General features: G+C 46.6%; 1 protein-coding gene across 1 annotated transcript in view; it reads right to left on the bottom strand.

The window, feature by feature from the left end:
• LOC139059024 (collagen alpha-1(II) chain-like) overlaps window positions 1-18,167 on the bottom strand; it is a 1,291,347-nt gene that overhangs the window by 241,962 nt on the left and 1,031,218 nt on the right. The window contains exons 33-34 of the mRNA XM_070536814.1: window positions 11,086-11,139; window positions 4,978-5,085 (exon numbers count right to left, since the gene is read on the bottom strand). Of these exons, the coding sequence (XP_070392915.1) occupies window positions 4,978-5,085; window positions 11,086-11,139 (162 nt within the window). The remainder of the gene's footprint in view (window positions 1-4,977; window positions 5,086-11,085; window positions 11,140-18,167) is intronic.

Here is an 18,167-nt window from a genome sequence, read left to right on the forward strand (position 1 = left end):
GTGAATTTCGCATTCTTCTACTCCCCGAAACGTGCTCATTTTGGTTTGTTCCAATGGCTATGTCATCTAGCTAGTGTATGAAACGACGATGGAATTTGTACACCTGTGAAGAAATAAATCATTATGAACTTGGGCGGTCATGAATCTAGTCTAACGCTGCAGCTTTTACGTAGCGAGAACGGCTACGAAAGTGGGGTGGTCCCCGAGATAGGCACTTCAAAGCGCCAGCTGTAGCGACAGCACAAGGAAGTAGCATGCGGCGCACGCGCCAAGCAATTCGGAGCTTACTGGCTTTCGAATGAAAGGAGTATGCGCGCACTCGTGGCCTATTGGTTAGAGTACCGGGCTCGACGGCCGACGTTCGGTTCCACCCCATTGGTCAAACCTTAATTTCTTTTAATGAAAGCGAGGCGAACGATGAACCTACTTGCCGCAAAGTGACAGGAATGAGGTTGGAACGCTTCGCAATAAATTTTTGGAATGTCCTGATATGCGAGTCCTAATCATTGTATACTGGACTCAACTGCTGCACAACAAAAAAAAAAACAGCCAGAAAAATCAACACAAATTACCCAATTAATTGTTTATTGAGGACACTCAATGGTAATATTGTTTTGCAAGGGTTGAGTGAACTCAGTTGCTCTTCAAATTGGTTGACGTCCGTTGTTTCAACAATTGCCCAACAACATATCAATGGTTAATCAACAGTCATTTTTGTACTGGAACTCTCCGTTAGTGTCATGACGTTGGATGCGAAAAATAAGCATCTCACCGTTGCCAAGATGAAGTCATCACGACTTAAGCTACGGGTGAGGCCGCGAAAAGTTGGTTCCGTGCGCAAATATACCGCTCAAAAAGCAGAAAATGGCGAAGACTAAAGGAAAGCTGAAAGATTCTGCGACGTTATTTTAATGGAACTTTAGCAGTATTATAAACAAGATAGGGTAGTTACAACTATACGTTGATAAATTGGACCAGAAACCGGATATCACAGCCTTACAAGAGACCAACGGCCGGGCCAAGCTCGCGAGATACATAACTTACACGGACCCTAGCGAAAAGGGTACTGTGATCTTGGTCCGCAGCAACGTGGCGGCCACACAGCACGTGACCGCTCAGCAAGGCTGCGAACATACCCTCATACGTCATACATACGCTCATACATCCTGAATGCTTATTGCCGACCGTCCAGCAGGGTCACTGACTTCAAAGGCACCATTTTGGACTGCATGAAAGAAGCAAAAACAAGACGGGTTTTAGTGCTACGAGATTTCAACGCGGCCCACACGATTTGGGGTTACAAATATTCGATCAAAAGAGGAAATCGAATGGTAAAATCTATAGAGGATCACGGCATGGGGATTGTTAACGAACCGGGCGTACCAACCAGGACAGGCACTAGCACGGTCAGAGACACCACTCCTAATCTGACACTAGTTCGGGGGAACCTCGATGTAACTTGACGTAACACGGGGGAAAATCTTGGCTCAGATCACGGCATATTTTGTGTAGCCCTCGGGGGGACCGACAATAAAGCGAAACTGGGTCAAGCGAACATTACAGACCGAGACCGGTTACGTAGAAGTGCAGACAGGGAAGGCGAGGACGAGGGCCAAGACACCAATACGCATGAGGCGTGGGCCAAACCGCAACGCGAATTTGTAAAGAAATTTACGCAGAAGATTACTGCGACTACGCAAGTTCCCTTCGTAGACAGCAGGCTTAGCCATATGTGGGCTGCCAGGCATGGTGTTACTCGAAGGTGCAAGAGGCGAAGACATAACAAGAAGCTTCGCAGACGTATACACGCGCTCAACAAGCAGGTGACCGAGGATGCGGTACAACTATGGAGGTAAAATTGGATGAAGATGTGTGACGACCTGAAAGGCACACTGTCTACGAATAAAACTTGGAGGCTGTTGCGGCACCTCATAGATCTGTTAAAACGCTAGAGCGCATGCGCTCTAGACCTCACAAAAATAATCAATAGTTATGATGGGGACGGGGAGAAGCTCATTCGTGAATTCACAAGTAAATAACTCAAGACCGAGAAGAGCGGTTCCCCGACTTACGCGTATGGAAGGGATAGCCACGTCTAGATGGACGAAGCCTTTATTGAACTGCAGCTGGTTGCGGCCATCGATGAAAGTAATCAACACAGCGCACCGGGAATTGACGGCGTTAGATACAAGATGCTAAAAATATGGGCGCCAAAAGCCGAGGAGAACTGCTAAACCTCGCCAACGCGTCCTGGGAGAAGGGTTTGTTACCAGAAGAATGGAATGAAGCGGAGCTGCATTTCATTCCCAAGCCGAGGAAACCACCCCACAACGACAATCTGCGCCCCATATCCCTCACGCCATGTGTGGGGAAAATGGTCGAGCGTATGGTTTTCAGGAGACTACAGAGACTTTTGGACGTCACTCATCAGATGCCACCGCCCATGTACGGATTCCGGAAGCACCTGAGCACGCATGACGTCTTGGTGCAACTACGCGAGCTGGTTATCAAGCCAACGCAGACTCCTACGCCAAGAGCTATCCTGACGCTCGATCTCAAGGGGGCCTTCGATAACGTCACACACGAAAGTATTCTCCGTAACCTGCGCCAAACGGGATGCGGAAAGCGAGCATTCAATTATGTGCAGGATTTCTTAAGCAGTAGAACGGCAACGACCAAATTGGAGGAGAGAAGTCGAAACCGATATCCCTGGGAGACAGAGGCAGCCCGCAAGGATCGGTTCTTTTGCCGCCTCTCTTCAACCTGGCACTCCTCCCTCTGCCGGTTTTGCTTCAAGGCATAAAGGGCATAGATCACGCTTTCTATGCAGAGGATATCACTGTGGACGTCGAGGGCAGTGTCGGAGAGTTGGATGGAGGAGACCCTTCAGAGAGTGGCAAAGACCGTGCACGAGTTCGCTAAATCGTGCGTCCTCAGTTGCTCGCCACAGAAGTCAGAGTTACTCGACATCAAGTCAAGAAGAAAGAAAGGAGACGAAGAGAACGTCCACATCACTATTGACGGGACGACCATAACGCCAACCACGCAAGCACGTATCCTGAGTGTCATCTCCCAGAACAATGGCAAGGCCGGGGCGTCGATCGAGAAAATCAAGGTTTCAACAGAACAAACCTCGAACATGATCAGAACCGTCACAAAGAGACAAAGAGGATTGAAGGAAGACGATGCACTGACGCTCGTCCAGGCCTTCGTGACGTCGCGCATCGTTTACGCGGCGCCGTACCTCAAGTTACTCAAGAAAGACAGGGACCAGTTGAACGTCAGTATACGCAAGGCAGCCAAGAAGCGCTGTGCATGCCGAAGCATTCTTCGACCGAAAAGCTTCACGGCATGGCCAGGCACAACTTCATTGAAGAGTTAATAGAAGTTCGTCTGTCTAATCATAGAGTACGACTCAGTCAAACTTCGGCGGAATGTCGCGTTCTTGCCAAGTTGGGCTGGCAAGAGGCAGAGCGTATGGAAACCGGGCCGTTATCTCGGTTGGGGGCGAATAAAATCGAGAGTAAGCCGCTGCATCGAAACATGATGCCGGGTCGTAACGACGGCCGCAGAGCGGCTTGTATAGTAGCCTTGGTGGATATTTTAGATCAAATAGTAGAAGTGGAAGAGGGGATCACTTTCTTCACAGACGTGTCATTACTCAAGTTTTCATCGAAAGCCACGCTGGCAGTTACGACGCGGCAGGTGCTCGTAACCTGCGCCTCCATCAAGGCATCTTTTCCGGAGATGGCAGTAGAGGCCGCGATAGCGCTAGCATTCCAATAGGTGAAACGCCAATAGTGACGGCACACAAGAAGAAATACAGACAGGACAAGGCGCTACTTGCAACTGTTTATCGAAATTACAGGTGGCTGACTATATAGCTATGAGGAGAGGGGAACGAAAAAAGAGGGACACTGAATATGTGGCGCTTCACCTATTGAAAGCTATGCACCAACTAGCCCCACAACGTGTTTCATAGCACTAGCACTCGTGCAGCCCAAGGTGGGAAGAACTGTCACAGACTCGCAAAAGCGTTTAACAGCTGAAGAAAGGGGTGGGTGTCTCTTACGGCACTAAATATTCTCAAGAGCAAAGGCAACGTACCTGAAAGGAAAGTTGAGTTGATATGGACACCGGCTCACTCTGGGCTGGAGGGCTACGAACTTGCCCACCAGTTCGCCCGAGAGATGGATCACCGGGTAGAGGAACGTGAGCCACATACCACAATTAGTTATAGGGACATTACGAACCATTACAAGGCGGAGAGGCGCCGTTACCCCGATCCTCACAAATCACTTAGCAGAGAGCAAGTGATCTACAGGCAGATACAAGCAGGATCCTTCCCGCACCCTTACCTTCAAAACAAGGTGTCCCCGGAAAGGTGCGAGAAGGAATGTAATTTCTGCAAGACTCAGTTAGGCACGCTCCAACATGTCATTGGAGTAGGCGATTTCGTCAAGGTAATCCCCCCGCCTTTTACCAGCCCCACTACCCTACCCCATCCCTTATCCACCCTTGCCGAGCTATGGGAGACCTTGCTAACCAGCCCCGCCCTGGAAAACCAGCTAGTCCTAATCTCCAGGGGCCAGGCGGCTAGGCAAGCATATGGGTCCCGTGAAGAGGGAACCACTTCTATCGACGGCGTCTAAAAAGATGTCGAGCTCGGCTCACTAAAGTTGTTTCTCTCTTTCTCTGGCCTTCCCCTGAAAATTTCTTAAAATGGTTCTATGTTCATGCTTTAAAGCTTAGGAAAATATTAAACATTTCTGAATACCATCTGGCTTAGACAACTAGGCTGCTCGTATTTTATTGTTTATGACTACGCACCATTAGAAGCGTTCTCCTGCTTCACTTGAAAAATTGTTGAACGCGTATTGTGTTGTTTGCTTTCTCACAGAGCAGAAACTCATTTGTATTGTTGCGTCCTCATTTCATGGCAAAACAAGCAAGTAGCACACTATGCCAAACACGTACCTTGATGCCTGGTATTCCAGCTGGTCCTTGTGCGCCTGGGTTTCCTGGCTCACCCGGCCTGCCAGCCTCACCAGGTCGGCCAGGTGCTCCTACGAAACCCGCATCACCCTGCGGAAGAAACGCTATTCCAGCCAACTTCTTGCATAAGCCGCACTCTGTGAACACAGCCGTGGTGGCTAATTCCTATGCGTGCTGATTGGAAGAGAAATCGCGTACTGATGTACCGCAAAACTCTTTCAGGAAGCCAAATATTTTCAAAGCCCCCCCCCTCCCCCCCCCCCCCACAGACACAATAAGTGTGGTGATTTCGGAGGTTACATCCTATACAATTTAATTTCATTGATCATATAGGTTGTCACGTTGTTGTGATGGTGAAGACGAATGCTATAACTTACTAGACAGTTCTAGATCGTGCATAAACTTCTTAAGGTTTGCAGAATGCAGGATTCCTTGAGAGATGTACGGCAACAACAACGATGGTACCGACATCTGGTGACGCAATATACAACCAGAAAACACGATGAAATAATACTGCCATGACAAAAATATTCTACTTATTTGCTAGTATAAAGTGGCTAGAAGTAACACTATCGCTACGCGCGGTATATTTTTCTGACAATAACACTGACGCAAAAAAGATTATTTTATTTATTTATTCAGTTACCTTGACTGGGGCATTACATATGGGGTAAATAATAACAAAACGAAGCCACATTGTAACTCTATATATCTCAACTTTTCAAAACCATTGTACTTGGGAAAACCGCCACAAGTTACTTCCCTTGGAAGTGGCGCGCATGAACGTTGATCCGAGTCGAAAACTGATCTACGGGTAAGACTCGTCCAAAATTTGTAAACCGTACACTGCCCCGTTCTTGCTGGACTTTTTCTAAGGTCTTTTACAGACAGGGAGGCACGTTTTGTGCGTGGTGGTGACTAAGCAACGGTTAGCCGGCGAGAAGCAGTCACTGCAAAAAAAGAAAATATGCACACGTGTCAATGAGAGCGGGATGATGCAAGTGTTATGTGAAGAATACGTTTGGTCTGCCATGCTTATCGTACGTTTGACAACACAGAGGCAAAAACTGAGCCGTTATTTAGCGTGCGTCAAGTATTATGAAGCGATGGTCAAAGTCAAACTGAGAGCACGCTTGAGAGGTACAACTATTGAAGGTTTAGCTCTTTGTGGTTTGCATAGATGAGACGTTGCTGACGAATCCGTATTTATTTGGGTAGACTGAACGTTAAGTTTAGTTATGAATCGCGTGCACAGCATATGCATGGCGACTCTACATGCGAGGAGAAAAAATGCCAGGAACACCGCAGGTGCACTAGACGCATAATCAGGCCTAGTCGTAACAGACTGCACACATAACACACATAACATTAGAGGCCTAATCAAAAGCTGCAGAGCGAAGCAAGCCAGTTATGAGCGGAGGTGGGTGCTCACTCTACATTTAAAGAATCCGTTTTCAATTTCCTAACTGCGCAGAACTAATGACACATTTAAAATATTTTTATTAATAACTTTAAAAATATTTATGGTTTGTTCTGTTGCGAATGCCTTAACTGCTGTTTTAATTGTACGACTAGTTATTGACTTTATATTATTTGCATTTTGCACTGCATTTACTTTGCATATTCTTCCACTTACTGAGTACCATGTTGCTGTTTTTATGCTGTATATTTGCACAAATGTATATATTTTCTGACAGGCTGCCCTCTTTCACACTCATCCTTTGGGACCTCGTTCTGTATAGTTATGTAAGCATGTATCCACATATGAAAAAAAAATAAACTGAAAGTGAAACTTAAACTGAAATACGTTTTGGTGCTTTTTACAACGTTCATTCCATATATTTACATTTATTTGGGGCCCTTCGTAAACCCGTCAGGTAATAAACTTCAAGGAGTGCATTGAGGGCGACGCGTTTCAAATGTTGCTTGCCAAGAATCAGGCAGTGCCGTCCTACTCGCCAACATGTGACAGAGTTTGTATGAGTTGCACCGACATCGTTTTACAGGAAGACGTCCCACAGGTAGCCCACAGGTAGCCGCAGGTGATACTCATTCTTCTCCTTCAGCTCAACGATTTAAAACGGGAGGAAGGACCGAAAAGCTATCGCCCTTACCTTATAGGCTGAAGCCTATAAGGTAAGGGTGATAGCTAAGGGCACTCCGGCCGCACAAGCCATCCGCGCCGATGTCTAATTCACTTCCCACTGTCCACCTACTAGCTTTCGTGATGGCACCGCTCTCCCATGCAGAGTCCCACCACAATTGACACATCCCTAGCTCACCTACGCTGCCGCGGTCACATGGTCACTCCCACCGTCATATTCCATGCCACCGTCAACGCACTCTTTGAAATTCCAAGGCAGTGACTCCACCTTCTTCGTCCAGCCGACAGACCGTGCACACCAGACAACAGGCCCATTTCTTTCACCTGTGTTATTGCTGGTCACGTTGTGTGCGTCTGTGGTGGCTACTTGTCGTCTAACTATGGTGCCATCGACCCGCCCCTCTGCTCGCCGAAATGTGACGCAACATGCTGCAACCCATGATTTATTGCTGTGACCCTTTGACCCTGACCGACGCCGAAACAGTGATCGTTCTCCTTCTCGTGACACTCGCTGACACCTATGCATCGTCGACGATTACTGACGAGGAAATCTGATTATTGCAGCTCCTGAGGCAAGAAACGCAAGTTCGTCGAACTGTGCAAGACCTCACATTTTGCGTTAAATGCAATTGATATCCATGTTGAGGGAGCATCTGCACAACTAGTTATCGCTAACCGTTTCCGTCATGCATGAAAACCTCTGTGCTAAGCTAAAAAAAGGCACTGTCTCAATCTGGCATGGCGTTCTGCACTGCTAGCGTGGATAGCATATATATTACGGCCATGCGCACCACCGGTGCCGTGACCCAAGATGTCCTGTGCATCATCGACTTTTTCTTGTCGCCATCGTACTCTCACAACATCATCCTGGGCTGAGACTTTTTGTCATGTCATTGATCCTATACTGCGTTCATCTCACACACAAGTGGCTTTTTTCCTCGTTATGTGATTTCCCACCAGTCGGCGTCCTCCTCAGTCTGAGCAGCGTGGTCGTTGATTCGAATCCTAACACACCACTGTAAATACCGGGAAAAGATGGGGAATGCGGGAGATGGAAATTCAAGACGATGAGCAAAACGTGAACAAAGTGAATGCAGGAGCCTTGTTCACGTTTTCCTCATCGCACTATAAATACCAGAACTTCGAAGCCTGTCCTGTGTAGACATGCCAGACGCCACTGTAGCTTTCACGCCATCTCACATGCTTGCTCAAGGCAGGCATTGTTCCTGCCATCGGCCGTCCTCACTGCTGCGTCTGGACCATCCGTGATGCTCGTATGCAGTCCGCAGCGGTAGCCAATCAACCAACTCCGTGGAGAGACCTTAGGTTTTTTTTTCCCGATAGTCGACTGTACGGAAAATATTTAATTTCTGAGTGGCGGATCCCGTTTCTATCTTGAATTCATCATTTTTCTCTGTTCCGCTCTGCTTTTAGATATTTTCTGCTATGCCATCGCCCCTGACTCTTCATGTCTGATCATGCCCAAGTTCTTCCTATGCTTAACAAGTTTGTTTCTACGCTTGACTGCAGCCGAAATCCGTGGATAGCATGACATGTTTATCTCATACCATGATGGCCATGAGGATTTATTTGCATTCCCACGGGGTGGTCACAGGCACCTAGCCTGCTTGAGTTAATTAGGCATAGTTTACATGCATCTCATTCTATAATTTTGTATACATGCCCTTAACATTGTTTCCTTTCCTCAAAACTATTCTATATACCTTCTATCAATATCTGGGCGTGCAAAGATAGCGGTCTTCCCTAACTTTTTTTCAGCCGTAGTCTAAACAACGACCTATGCACCGTAGGCACTGGTTGGCATGCCCTCTTACGGCAGTGCCAACATCGCGTTTCCGCGGAAGATCGCTAAGTTCTCACAAAACGAATGGAAGACATGGTGCAGCGTGAGGTGATTCAGCCTTTTTAATGTCCTTGGTCCCGAATACTAGGGCCAGGTACCCAAAGGGCTGTGCTTCTATTGCGGAAAAAAGAACGCTTCATCTAATTTTTACGCCTGTCGGCACGTAAACAAGATTACAATGGAGGATATTTCTCGAATGCCTCGGATTGACAAAGGTTTTGACAGCCTGCAAAGTGCAGAATACTTCGCATCCCTATATCTGCCTTCCGGCTACTGGCCGGTTCCCACTGTCAAATTTCACCACCCGAAGACAGCCTTCTTCACCACTGAAGGCTGTACAAGTTTGACTTTAAGCCATCCTGATCTGCAATGCAGCCGGTATTTGTGAGCACAGGATCAATGTCATACTCCACGGTAACAAGTGAAAAACATGCTTAAGCTACATAAAAAACATAGTGGTGTTCTCAAACAATTTGCGGACACACCTCGTCTCTTTGCGGAGATCGTGACCTCTCTTACTTCTACTTGCACACAGCTCAACCACAAGAAGTGCTCTTTGGCTACCGGAAACTTATCTTCGCTAACGTTGCCTCAAAATACGGCATCTTCCCCGATCCTGAAAATATTCGCGCCGTTGCAGAGCCTCACAAGCCCACTTCCAAGGCCTTTCGAAGTTTCTAAGCTGTGCTCGTATTTCCACAGTTTTGTGGGCAATATCCCACTTGTATTCACAGCTTTGACGAACCTGCTTACAGCAAGGAACGACATTTCCGCCTGGTTATGATCATTTGATGAAGCCTTTGCAGAGCTTCGCCGCTTTCTGATCCCTATTTCTTGACAACTGTTCCCAGAGAGGTTCACAACAACGCCAGCAGTGGTGTCAGCCTTGGTGCGCTTTCCGTCCAACCGAAGGTTATTTATGATGAGTACGTCATCGGTTATGCAAGCCGTACCTTTCAGGAAGCAAAGTTTAATTACTCTGTGACTGAGGAAGACCTGAAGTCCACTGGATACTTTGCTGCACCAATAACCTGGAGCGTCTGGGCTATACACAATTTCAACAGTCGGCCGCTACGCTCAAGATTACCTTCAGCTAGCTCATTGGCTGATCAACAAGCATGAGGTGTGTCAAAAGACACGGCGTGACAGTCATTAGCTCACACCAACTTTTCCTCCTAGTGCTCTTGTATGGTTCGGGATACCACCTTACACCACTGGCCTCTCTTTTAAATTACTAACGCCATCCCACTGTCCATACGGTATCATGGACGCCACTTCGCGTGAGAAGCATATCATTGTGCCTGTTAGACTATGGCCAGAACATCTTTGCTGAGCTCATGAAACAGTGCATATTAGCCGCCTTAAACCACATTGCGATCCCCTCATCTGGTCTTCTGAATGAGTTGCTTTAGTCACCTGAGTGGCTCCGATTCATCCTGGGAGCCACTGTGTCGAAGCAAACGCGTCTTCGTGCTTTCTGTGGCACCTTGGAGAAGACGACAACAATCAGTGCTGCGACTGCGCATTTGTACAGCCGTCCTTCGAGTTCGCCTTGAGCTAAAGCTTCCTGCTAAGCATAATGCCGAATAATGCCAAACTGGAAAAAGTAATTGAAGTGTTCCGTTCAAAAGGTGGCTGGGATGATAAATTTTCGTTGGTATTTAATGTCTTTCACTAGTGATGTGGTCTATGCAATACATTCCTGTTCAATAAAGCAAGAGCCTGAGGGATGTGAACACTCACATGGATAGAAGCAAAAACTTTGAGCAACGCTTTGCTGACATTGAGCAGTACGCACCATAAAAGAATGTAGTAAATAAGGACATTCCTCAAACATAAGGAGAAAGCTGCCTGTTGGTTGTATTGGCCGTACATGAAAGGATTGCCTGCCAGAAGGAGCCTCCTCGTATAGATATTGTTAATCTTATGCTAGCCAATCCGGCAACCATCATTACTCCACAGTTATGCAGAATAAAAGAAGGCTGAGTTTGCATCTAAAGCATGTAGGACACCACTTCCTGCAGCAATATACAAAATGAATATCCAACCAAACAGCTGTGACTAAAATTGTGTGCCACTGGTGTTGCCGTCTGCAGGTGGGCATGTGCCTCATCTGGCTCACCTTGGGGCCAGTCTCTCCGCGTGGTCCTTTAGGTCCAGGAAGTCCCTGCGCTCCCTGCGGAAAAAAGATGTTTTCATAAGGTACCCACTAATAGCAAAAAAAAATGACACAATCGAAAGTTACAGCAGTGACGTTGCTTCAGCCTTCAACCAATGTGTTGTGACAGAACTTATTTTGAGGAGGCGACAGGAGGCTCGTTTCGCTTTGGGCGACATCGGAATAGGGGCAAATAAGAACGCTCTGTGCCCTGTAAAAGAAGCTGTGTCACACAGGCGATGCATCACCTAATCGCGTGCTCTTGCGAGATGCAGCTGCTCCTTTTACAATTTTTATCATATTTAACAATTTTTGATTTGTTGTTTTATAGCGACAAAGTTCTTATGGGCACTTCGATTCACTTTTTCTGTCGTCGTCGCCGTCACCGTGATGTTTCCTGTGAGGTCGGAGGGTGATAGCCCCGTCACTGCACGCTGTGTGTGCGAGTGAGGGTGCGCCAGGAAACCCGACGATCGCGGCTTAGACGTGCGCTCTGCGGGCGCTAGATCTAGCGCCCGCAAAGAAGGAGGGCTGGGCAGAGACTGGCCGTCTTTCGTCATGCGAGGGGCCCAGGTGAGGGGGGAACCTCCCTTCCCTGCGCCTGGCCCTTTGGCCTTGTACTCGGTTAATCCCCGCGCACTGCGCGGCCAGCCCGGGAGGAGCCGACGATAGCGGCTGCTTGTCGAGCGTGCAAGGGAAGAGGGTGCGCAGGCAGCGCGCTGTCTTCGGTCTCGCGCATGGTCTATGAGCGAGGGAAGTGGCGGCGTTGTACACTGGCCGCAACTTCGTGTTCCGCGGCCGCGGGCGGTCATTTTATTTATTCTTTTTATTTATAAATACTGCGATCTTAACCAAGATCTTAGCAGCGTGGTACACGAGCAAGTTTACAAAACAAAATAAATACAATAATGGCAAAGTGCACTGGAAAAAATTTTCACACGAGCGCTCCGCACAAGCGCCAGAAACAGGCACAAAAACAAGCGCTTCAACGTTATTTCAGCGATTTTTCAAATGATACAGTCAAACAATGCTACCACTAACAATCTCAGCACGTGCAAAAAATGATTTTTGTTTAAGATATGCCTCGAAAAGTGATATTGACTCCTGTGTTACAGTGTTATCGGCCAGCTTATTCCAATGTACTATAGTTCTAGGAAAGAAGGAATACTTGAAGCAGTTGACACGTGTCGTAAATTGAGTTACAGCTGGTGACTGTCGCTTTCTGGTAGCGTAACCTGTTGTATAGGTGATGATGTGAGACGTGTCTCGTCTTGAAAGCGATCAGCCGAATGTAGGTGAGCCGACAGCTCATACCTTCGAGCGTGATCTGTTCTCGCCGCTCAGTTTGCGTTGAGGCGACAGACAGTACGGAGGTCCCTTTGGTCGCTGTTGTAGCCTGCTTCGTAACGGAAGCGTTTTCTCAGCTAGTGTGCGCGGTCGTCGAGTGTGATGTGTTCATGTTCGGCTGTGTGCGCTGAGGCCATGCTTGTTAATATGGCTAGTAAGCGAACATTTCTAAGTTCATACAGCCCATAGAACTACTATCCCTACCTCTTATAGCTGTCTAGAGGTTTGCTATCGCATTTCGGGTGAAAGTGCGACATTTTCAGGCGAAGCTTGTATTGGCTCACTCGCATCGGCGTTGGTGTTGATGTTGCCGTAAAAGAACACGAGCCGCCCGAAAATAAAAATTACTTGTAGGTAATTTTACTTTGAAGACATTTACTTGTAAATATTTCACAAAGAAAACGTCAAACAGAAAGGCGTCCAGTGCAGAAAACATCTTAATCTTAATCCGACAAGAACTGATATACATGAACCTGCGTGAACTGGACAGCGTCATGCGTAGTTTCGGTAGCTAGGATACGCATGTTCAAATTGTGATATTTACCAGAAGCAATCTCATTGGGGGGGGGCATGTCCCCGATGTGATTGCATCCATCAGCAATACAATCAGGGAGCAGCTGCAGTCTGATACTTAGCATCACTTCATTTGACACTTCAATAAACCTGTGTATATTCCGAATCAGAATCACAGTTTATGAAAAGTTCCGTCATGTTACAGTTATTTAGTACACAAAACGAGGTCCTATAGTCGAAGACTCTGTTGAGACCTCCTGTACAAAAGCATATATGACAGTTCACAACTCAAAGCAGCAGAAGCACAAAATCATCATCAGCCTACTTTATGTTTACTGAAGGGGGAATGACATTTCCATCAATCTCCAATTACGCTTGTGTAGCGCTAGTTTTTTCCGACTTTAGCCTGCAAATTTCCTAATTTCACGACCCCACCTAGTTATCAGACGTGCTAGACTGCACTTCCCTACCGTAGGCACACATTGCCATTATTCTAGATGTCCACCGGTTATCTGCCCTACGAATTATATGATCTGTCCAGTTCCATTGCATTCTCTTATTCACAACTGCAATATCGGCTATCTAAGTTTGCTCGCTGATTCACACCGCTCTCTTGATGTCTCTTAACATTAAACCTAACATGTTTTATTCCATCGCTCTTTGTGCATTCACTCACTAATTCCCGTGCTTATTTGTTAACCTCCAAGTTTCTGTGACATGTATTAGCAGAGGAAGAATGAAACGATTGCTCGCAATCATTTGCAAATACAGTGATAGGCCCCCAGTCAGGATTTGGGAATGCCTGTGTCAGACTTGTCAGACAACCCATTTTTGTTAAGTTTCGTTCTCATGATGTAGGTGCTCTATGAGCAACTGACCTAGGTAAACTTACTGCTGCGCAGACGCTAGAGGTTGACTGGCAATCCCGAGTTCCTTTTTTCCTTGCCAGGCTTTTGAAGATTACCTTTATATTCTGCGAATTTGTCTTCTACCCTACTCATTGCCCTACTCATTACCCCACTCAGCGGCTACGGCGGAACGGCTGCGATCATGCCGCTGAACAAGAAATTTGTTTTCGTTGTGCAGGTTTTTCTGCTGACGATCGCCGGTACAACAACTTCATGAGACGTACTCGAGGAAACTTCGAAATCAAGATGGCCGCAATCAAGATCATCACTCAAGCAAGTCGCATTGGACGCACTCCTCCAAGATATACGCATGTCCGTAACGTCATGAGCAGCTGACAGTATAAAATAGTGGCCCCAGGATTTCTTCACCAATGGTCACGGCGAAACGGCTGCGACCATGCAGCTCACCAAAAAATCAGTTCATGTTATGTAGGTCAGTTGTTCCTTCTCCAAAGTCAGGTACGGAGGTGAGCTTTTCTTACCCGTTTTGCCGTGCTCAGGCGTTTGTTTGATTATTGCATATGGCTGCTACATAGTTCTTACAATTTTCCTATGTGGTGACGTTGAATCGAACCCTGGACCCATTTCAGCTGAAATGCTTCAAAATGTTCTGAGTGGGCAAACCGATACCCGCGCTGTTGTTACTGAGATGAAAATGAAGTTTAGCGAGCGTGAGCAACTCCTTCGTGATCTCGACTCACGTCTATGATTGCTAGAACAACATAAGAGAGGATCCAGAGAAAGCTATCCAATAATTACAGCGCTTCAATCATCGTTGGTGTCCCTTCAGAATACGGTAACCTTGCCAAGTGGAAAGCTTGGCGACCTCAATGGTCGCAGTCAAAGGTCGAACGTTATTGTTTAGAAAGCGACGCATATTTATGAAAAAGTTTCGTTAATGACGTATTTCAGGGAAAACTCACAGTTGAATGCAAATCTATAGCTCGTATTCACAGTCGTGACCACCATCGAGGCCGCCGCCCAGTAATTGCCTATTTCCAAGATTACACTGAAAAAACAAACTGTCATTCGAAATGCGAGCAACCTTAAAAGAAGAAATATTTTCATCCAACGAAGCACTGCGCGTGCGTAAACTTCTTTGGGAGAGCTCTAGGCATGATGGAGAGAATAAGACGCGCGTATCCCTCATTCATGATAAGTTGAAAATTGATGGTAAGCTGTTTGCATGGGACAACGCTAAGAACGAACGTGTAGCACTATCTAAACAACGGGGCGTCCCACATTGACGTAATGCGCGTGAGGAGACGAAGCACTTAGGTATACTAAAGTGCAATGCTCGAAGCCTTGTAAACAGAGTAGTAAAGCTTGAACTGTTACTTCTTGAACATGACCCAGATATAACAATAATTACCGAAACCTGGTTACATGATTACATTGGTGATTCGGTTTTATCTCCTCCAAACTGTAAGCTTTTCCGTCGAGATCGCCCAACTAGGGGGGCTGGCGTAACCATGTTCTAAAAAACGCGTTAGCTGCTGTTATGAAACAAATAGGTGGTCACGAAAGTTTGTTCCTACGGGTTAACTGCTGGGACAATTCTTTTATTGTATGTGCTGCGTATGTACCCCCTCTGGCTTCCACTGAATACATGTCCAAACTGTGCGATCACATGGCGTTGTTCACTAATAAGCATATACTCGCTGGTGATTTTAATATTCCTTGCATTGAGTGGCTAAACCCCACTTCCTTCTTTGATGCTGACACTAGCCCGTTAGTGGATATATGACCATGTGTGATTTGAAACGAACTGTTGCAGAGTAGACTCGAGAAGTAGCTGGCACCTGTTCAACAATTTATTTAATTTTTATTAGTAGCGACATATCTACATACACCGTCGATGTGGTTAACGGCATCTCGGATGATAAGGTGTGTCTTTCTTATCGGCTAGTAGTTACGAATTTGCAAAAACCAGAAAAGAACAAATTAAGGATGTTTCTAAAGCTGGCGACCACGTCAAAATGCACCGTTTGTGGGACTTTTGTGATAACATGATGAGCGGCGTCATGATACTGTGGGATGCTCTAAAAGAGACTTCATTATTGCACTGAGAAGTTCGTTCCTGAAAAATATGTTCGTACCAACAAAAATAATGCGTTGATTATCAGAAAAATTATCCATATACGCCGTAGCCTAAAACAAGCTAAAAGACATAAGAAATGCTTCAGCGTAATTACTGATCTAAAAGACGAGCTTGTCACTAAACTTTCCGATGCCGAAGTTAAATATTTCACTAAATCATCGCCTTACTTCTCGAATAAAGCCCTGATAAATTCTGGTGATATCTAGAAGAGACAAATGCGGTACCCCGTAAAAAATTATTTCATGGTTGTCTCGTGAGTGATTCCCCAAACATTGCTGAGCAGTTTAACCATTACTTCTCTTCCGTATTTACTGCTTCCGAGCACGAGGCAACGCCTCATTAATCTTTCAGTAATGTCTCCCTATTTTATAACATATGAAGGTGTACTGTGTTTTCTACTTAACTTGAAAACGAAATCCGCAGCTTGTCGAAATAATATTGCAAACGCATTTTTTCGTAGGCATTTCGAACAGCTTGCACATATTTTAATACGTTTTCCGTCTCTCCTTCTAAAATTCCTTAATTCCTGATTATTGGCGTACGACACGTGTAGTGCCAGGGTTTAACATGGTTTAAATAGGCTATCGTCTGCACGTTGGCAACTACAGGCCTATTTCTGTAACTCGCACGCCATGTAAGCTATTAGAACACATACGCATTACATATCCTCCATTCTTGAAGAACACGATTACCTGTCGCCTTTCCAGCACGGCTTTAGGAAACAATTATCAACAACACAGCTGATCACAACAATTCACGAGTTCGCCGCATCGATGCCATATTCTTGGATTGTAGAAAGGCGTTCGACCTCTTCGGGCATAGCAAACTCCTTATCACTTGTAGTGACCTGGAATGCCTGCAATCTAACCTCTGTGCCGTTTCGAAATGATGTAAGGATTGGTTCATGAAACTAAACAGTGATAAATCAGTATTGATGCGCAATACACGCAAATAGTGCCCTTTTAATTACAGGTATTCTCAATCTTTATAGATTACAACAGACTACGAGACATCCTTTCCTCAACTTCCAATCCCTGGGTCATCACTGGTGATTTCAACGCCCATCATACACTCTGGGGAAGTCCGATCGTCAACGCAAGAGGCAGAGCTCTGGTATCTTTCGCCTCCAGTAATGAACTTTGGCTGCTGAATGATGGAAGTCCTACGTTCTTACGTGGCTCCACGTACAGCAGCTGTCTTGACTTGGCTTTCGTCTCGCGAAGCCTAGTCAGACGTGCAGGGTGGTTTGTGGACATAGAGACGCACGGAAGCGACCATATCCCCACGTACATCAAGATCAGAGGATTGACCGCTTCCAAAATACGGGATACGATCCAAAGAGTGGACTGGCCTAAATTTCAGTCTATTATGGAAGAACACTGCGACGCCAATCCATCTTTCGACTTGGAAGAGGCAATGAAGAGCGTGGTGCAAGACACTATGCGTGCTCTAACATGCTCCTCGAAACTTAATGATTATGATGTGGAACTAGAACGACTTCGAGCAATCCGACGACGTGCTGAACGAAGATACCGACGTACGAAAACAATGGACGATCTACGGACCGCCAGGCGCACGCAAAAGAAGATACAGCGCCGGTTAGACAAGCTCGAATCGCAACGTTGGGCTGCCTTCTGTGAGTCGCTAGATCCACGCAAGCCTTTATCGCAACTATGGAGAACGGTGCGCGGACTGCGGACACTTCCCGTACAGCGATTCCCATTCAAGGCACTTGCCCTCTCTCAAAAGAGATCGGAGATTGACGTGGCAGAGGATTTCTGCGCCAGATTATCCGGCCAACTCACAGCTACCAACATTCCATCGCCTTCGAGCAGCTGTCCGCCACCACGTGATCACCGGTTGGATCTACCATTCTCGATCCACGAACTTAAGGCAGCATTAGCTTTGTGTAGCCGTACATCAGCGCCAGGACCTGACGGAATTTCCTACCGAGCTTTGTGTCACCTGGGGGAGCGAGCGAGAGGGGTTCTTCTTGAGGTGTACAATGAATCTTGGAGAAATGGCATGCTACCAACAACCTGGAAGACAAGTCGCCTTGTTCCACTGCTGAAGCCTGGCAAGTCGCCGTTGGAGCTCTCCTCATATCGCCCGATCGCTTTGGCGAGCTGTGTGGGCAAAGTAATGGAGAGGATGATCCTAGGACGCCTGGAGTGGTA

The sequence above is a fragment of the Dermacentor albipictus genome, chromosome 4 (genome assembly GCF_038994185.2).
Source record: "Dermacentor albipictus isolate Rhodes 1998 colony chromosome 4, USDA_Dalb.pri_finalv2, whole genome shotgun sequence".
Lineage (NCBI taxonomy): Eukaryota > Metazoa > Arthropoda > Arachnida > Ixodida > Ixodidae > Dermacentor > Dermacentor albipictus.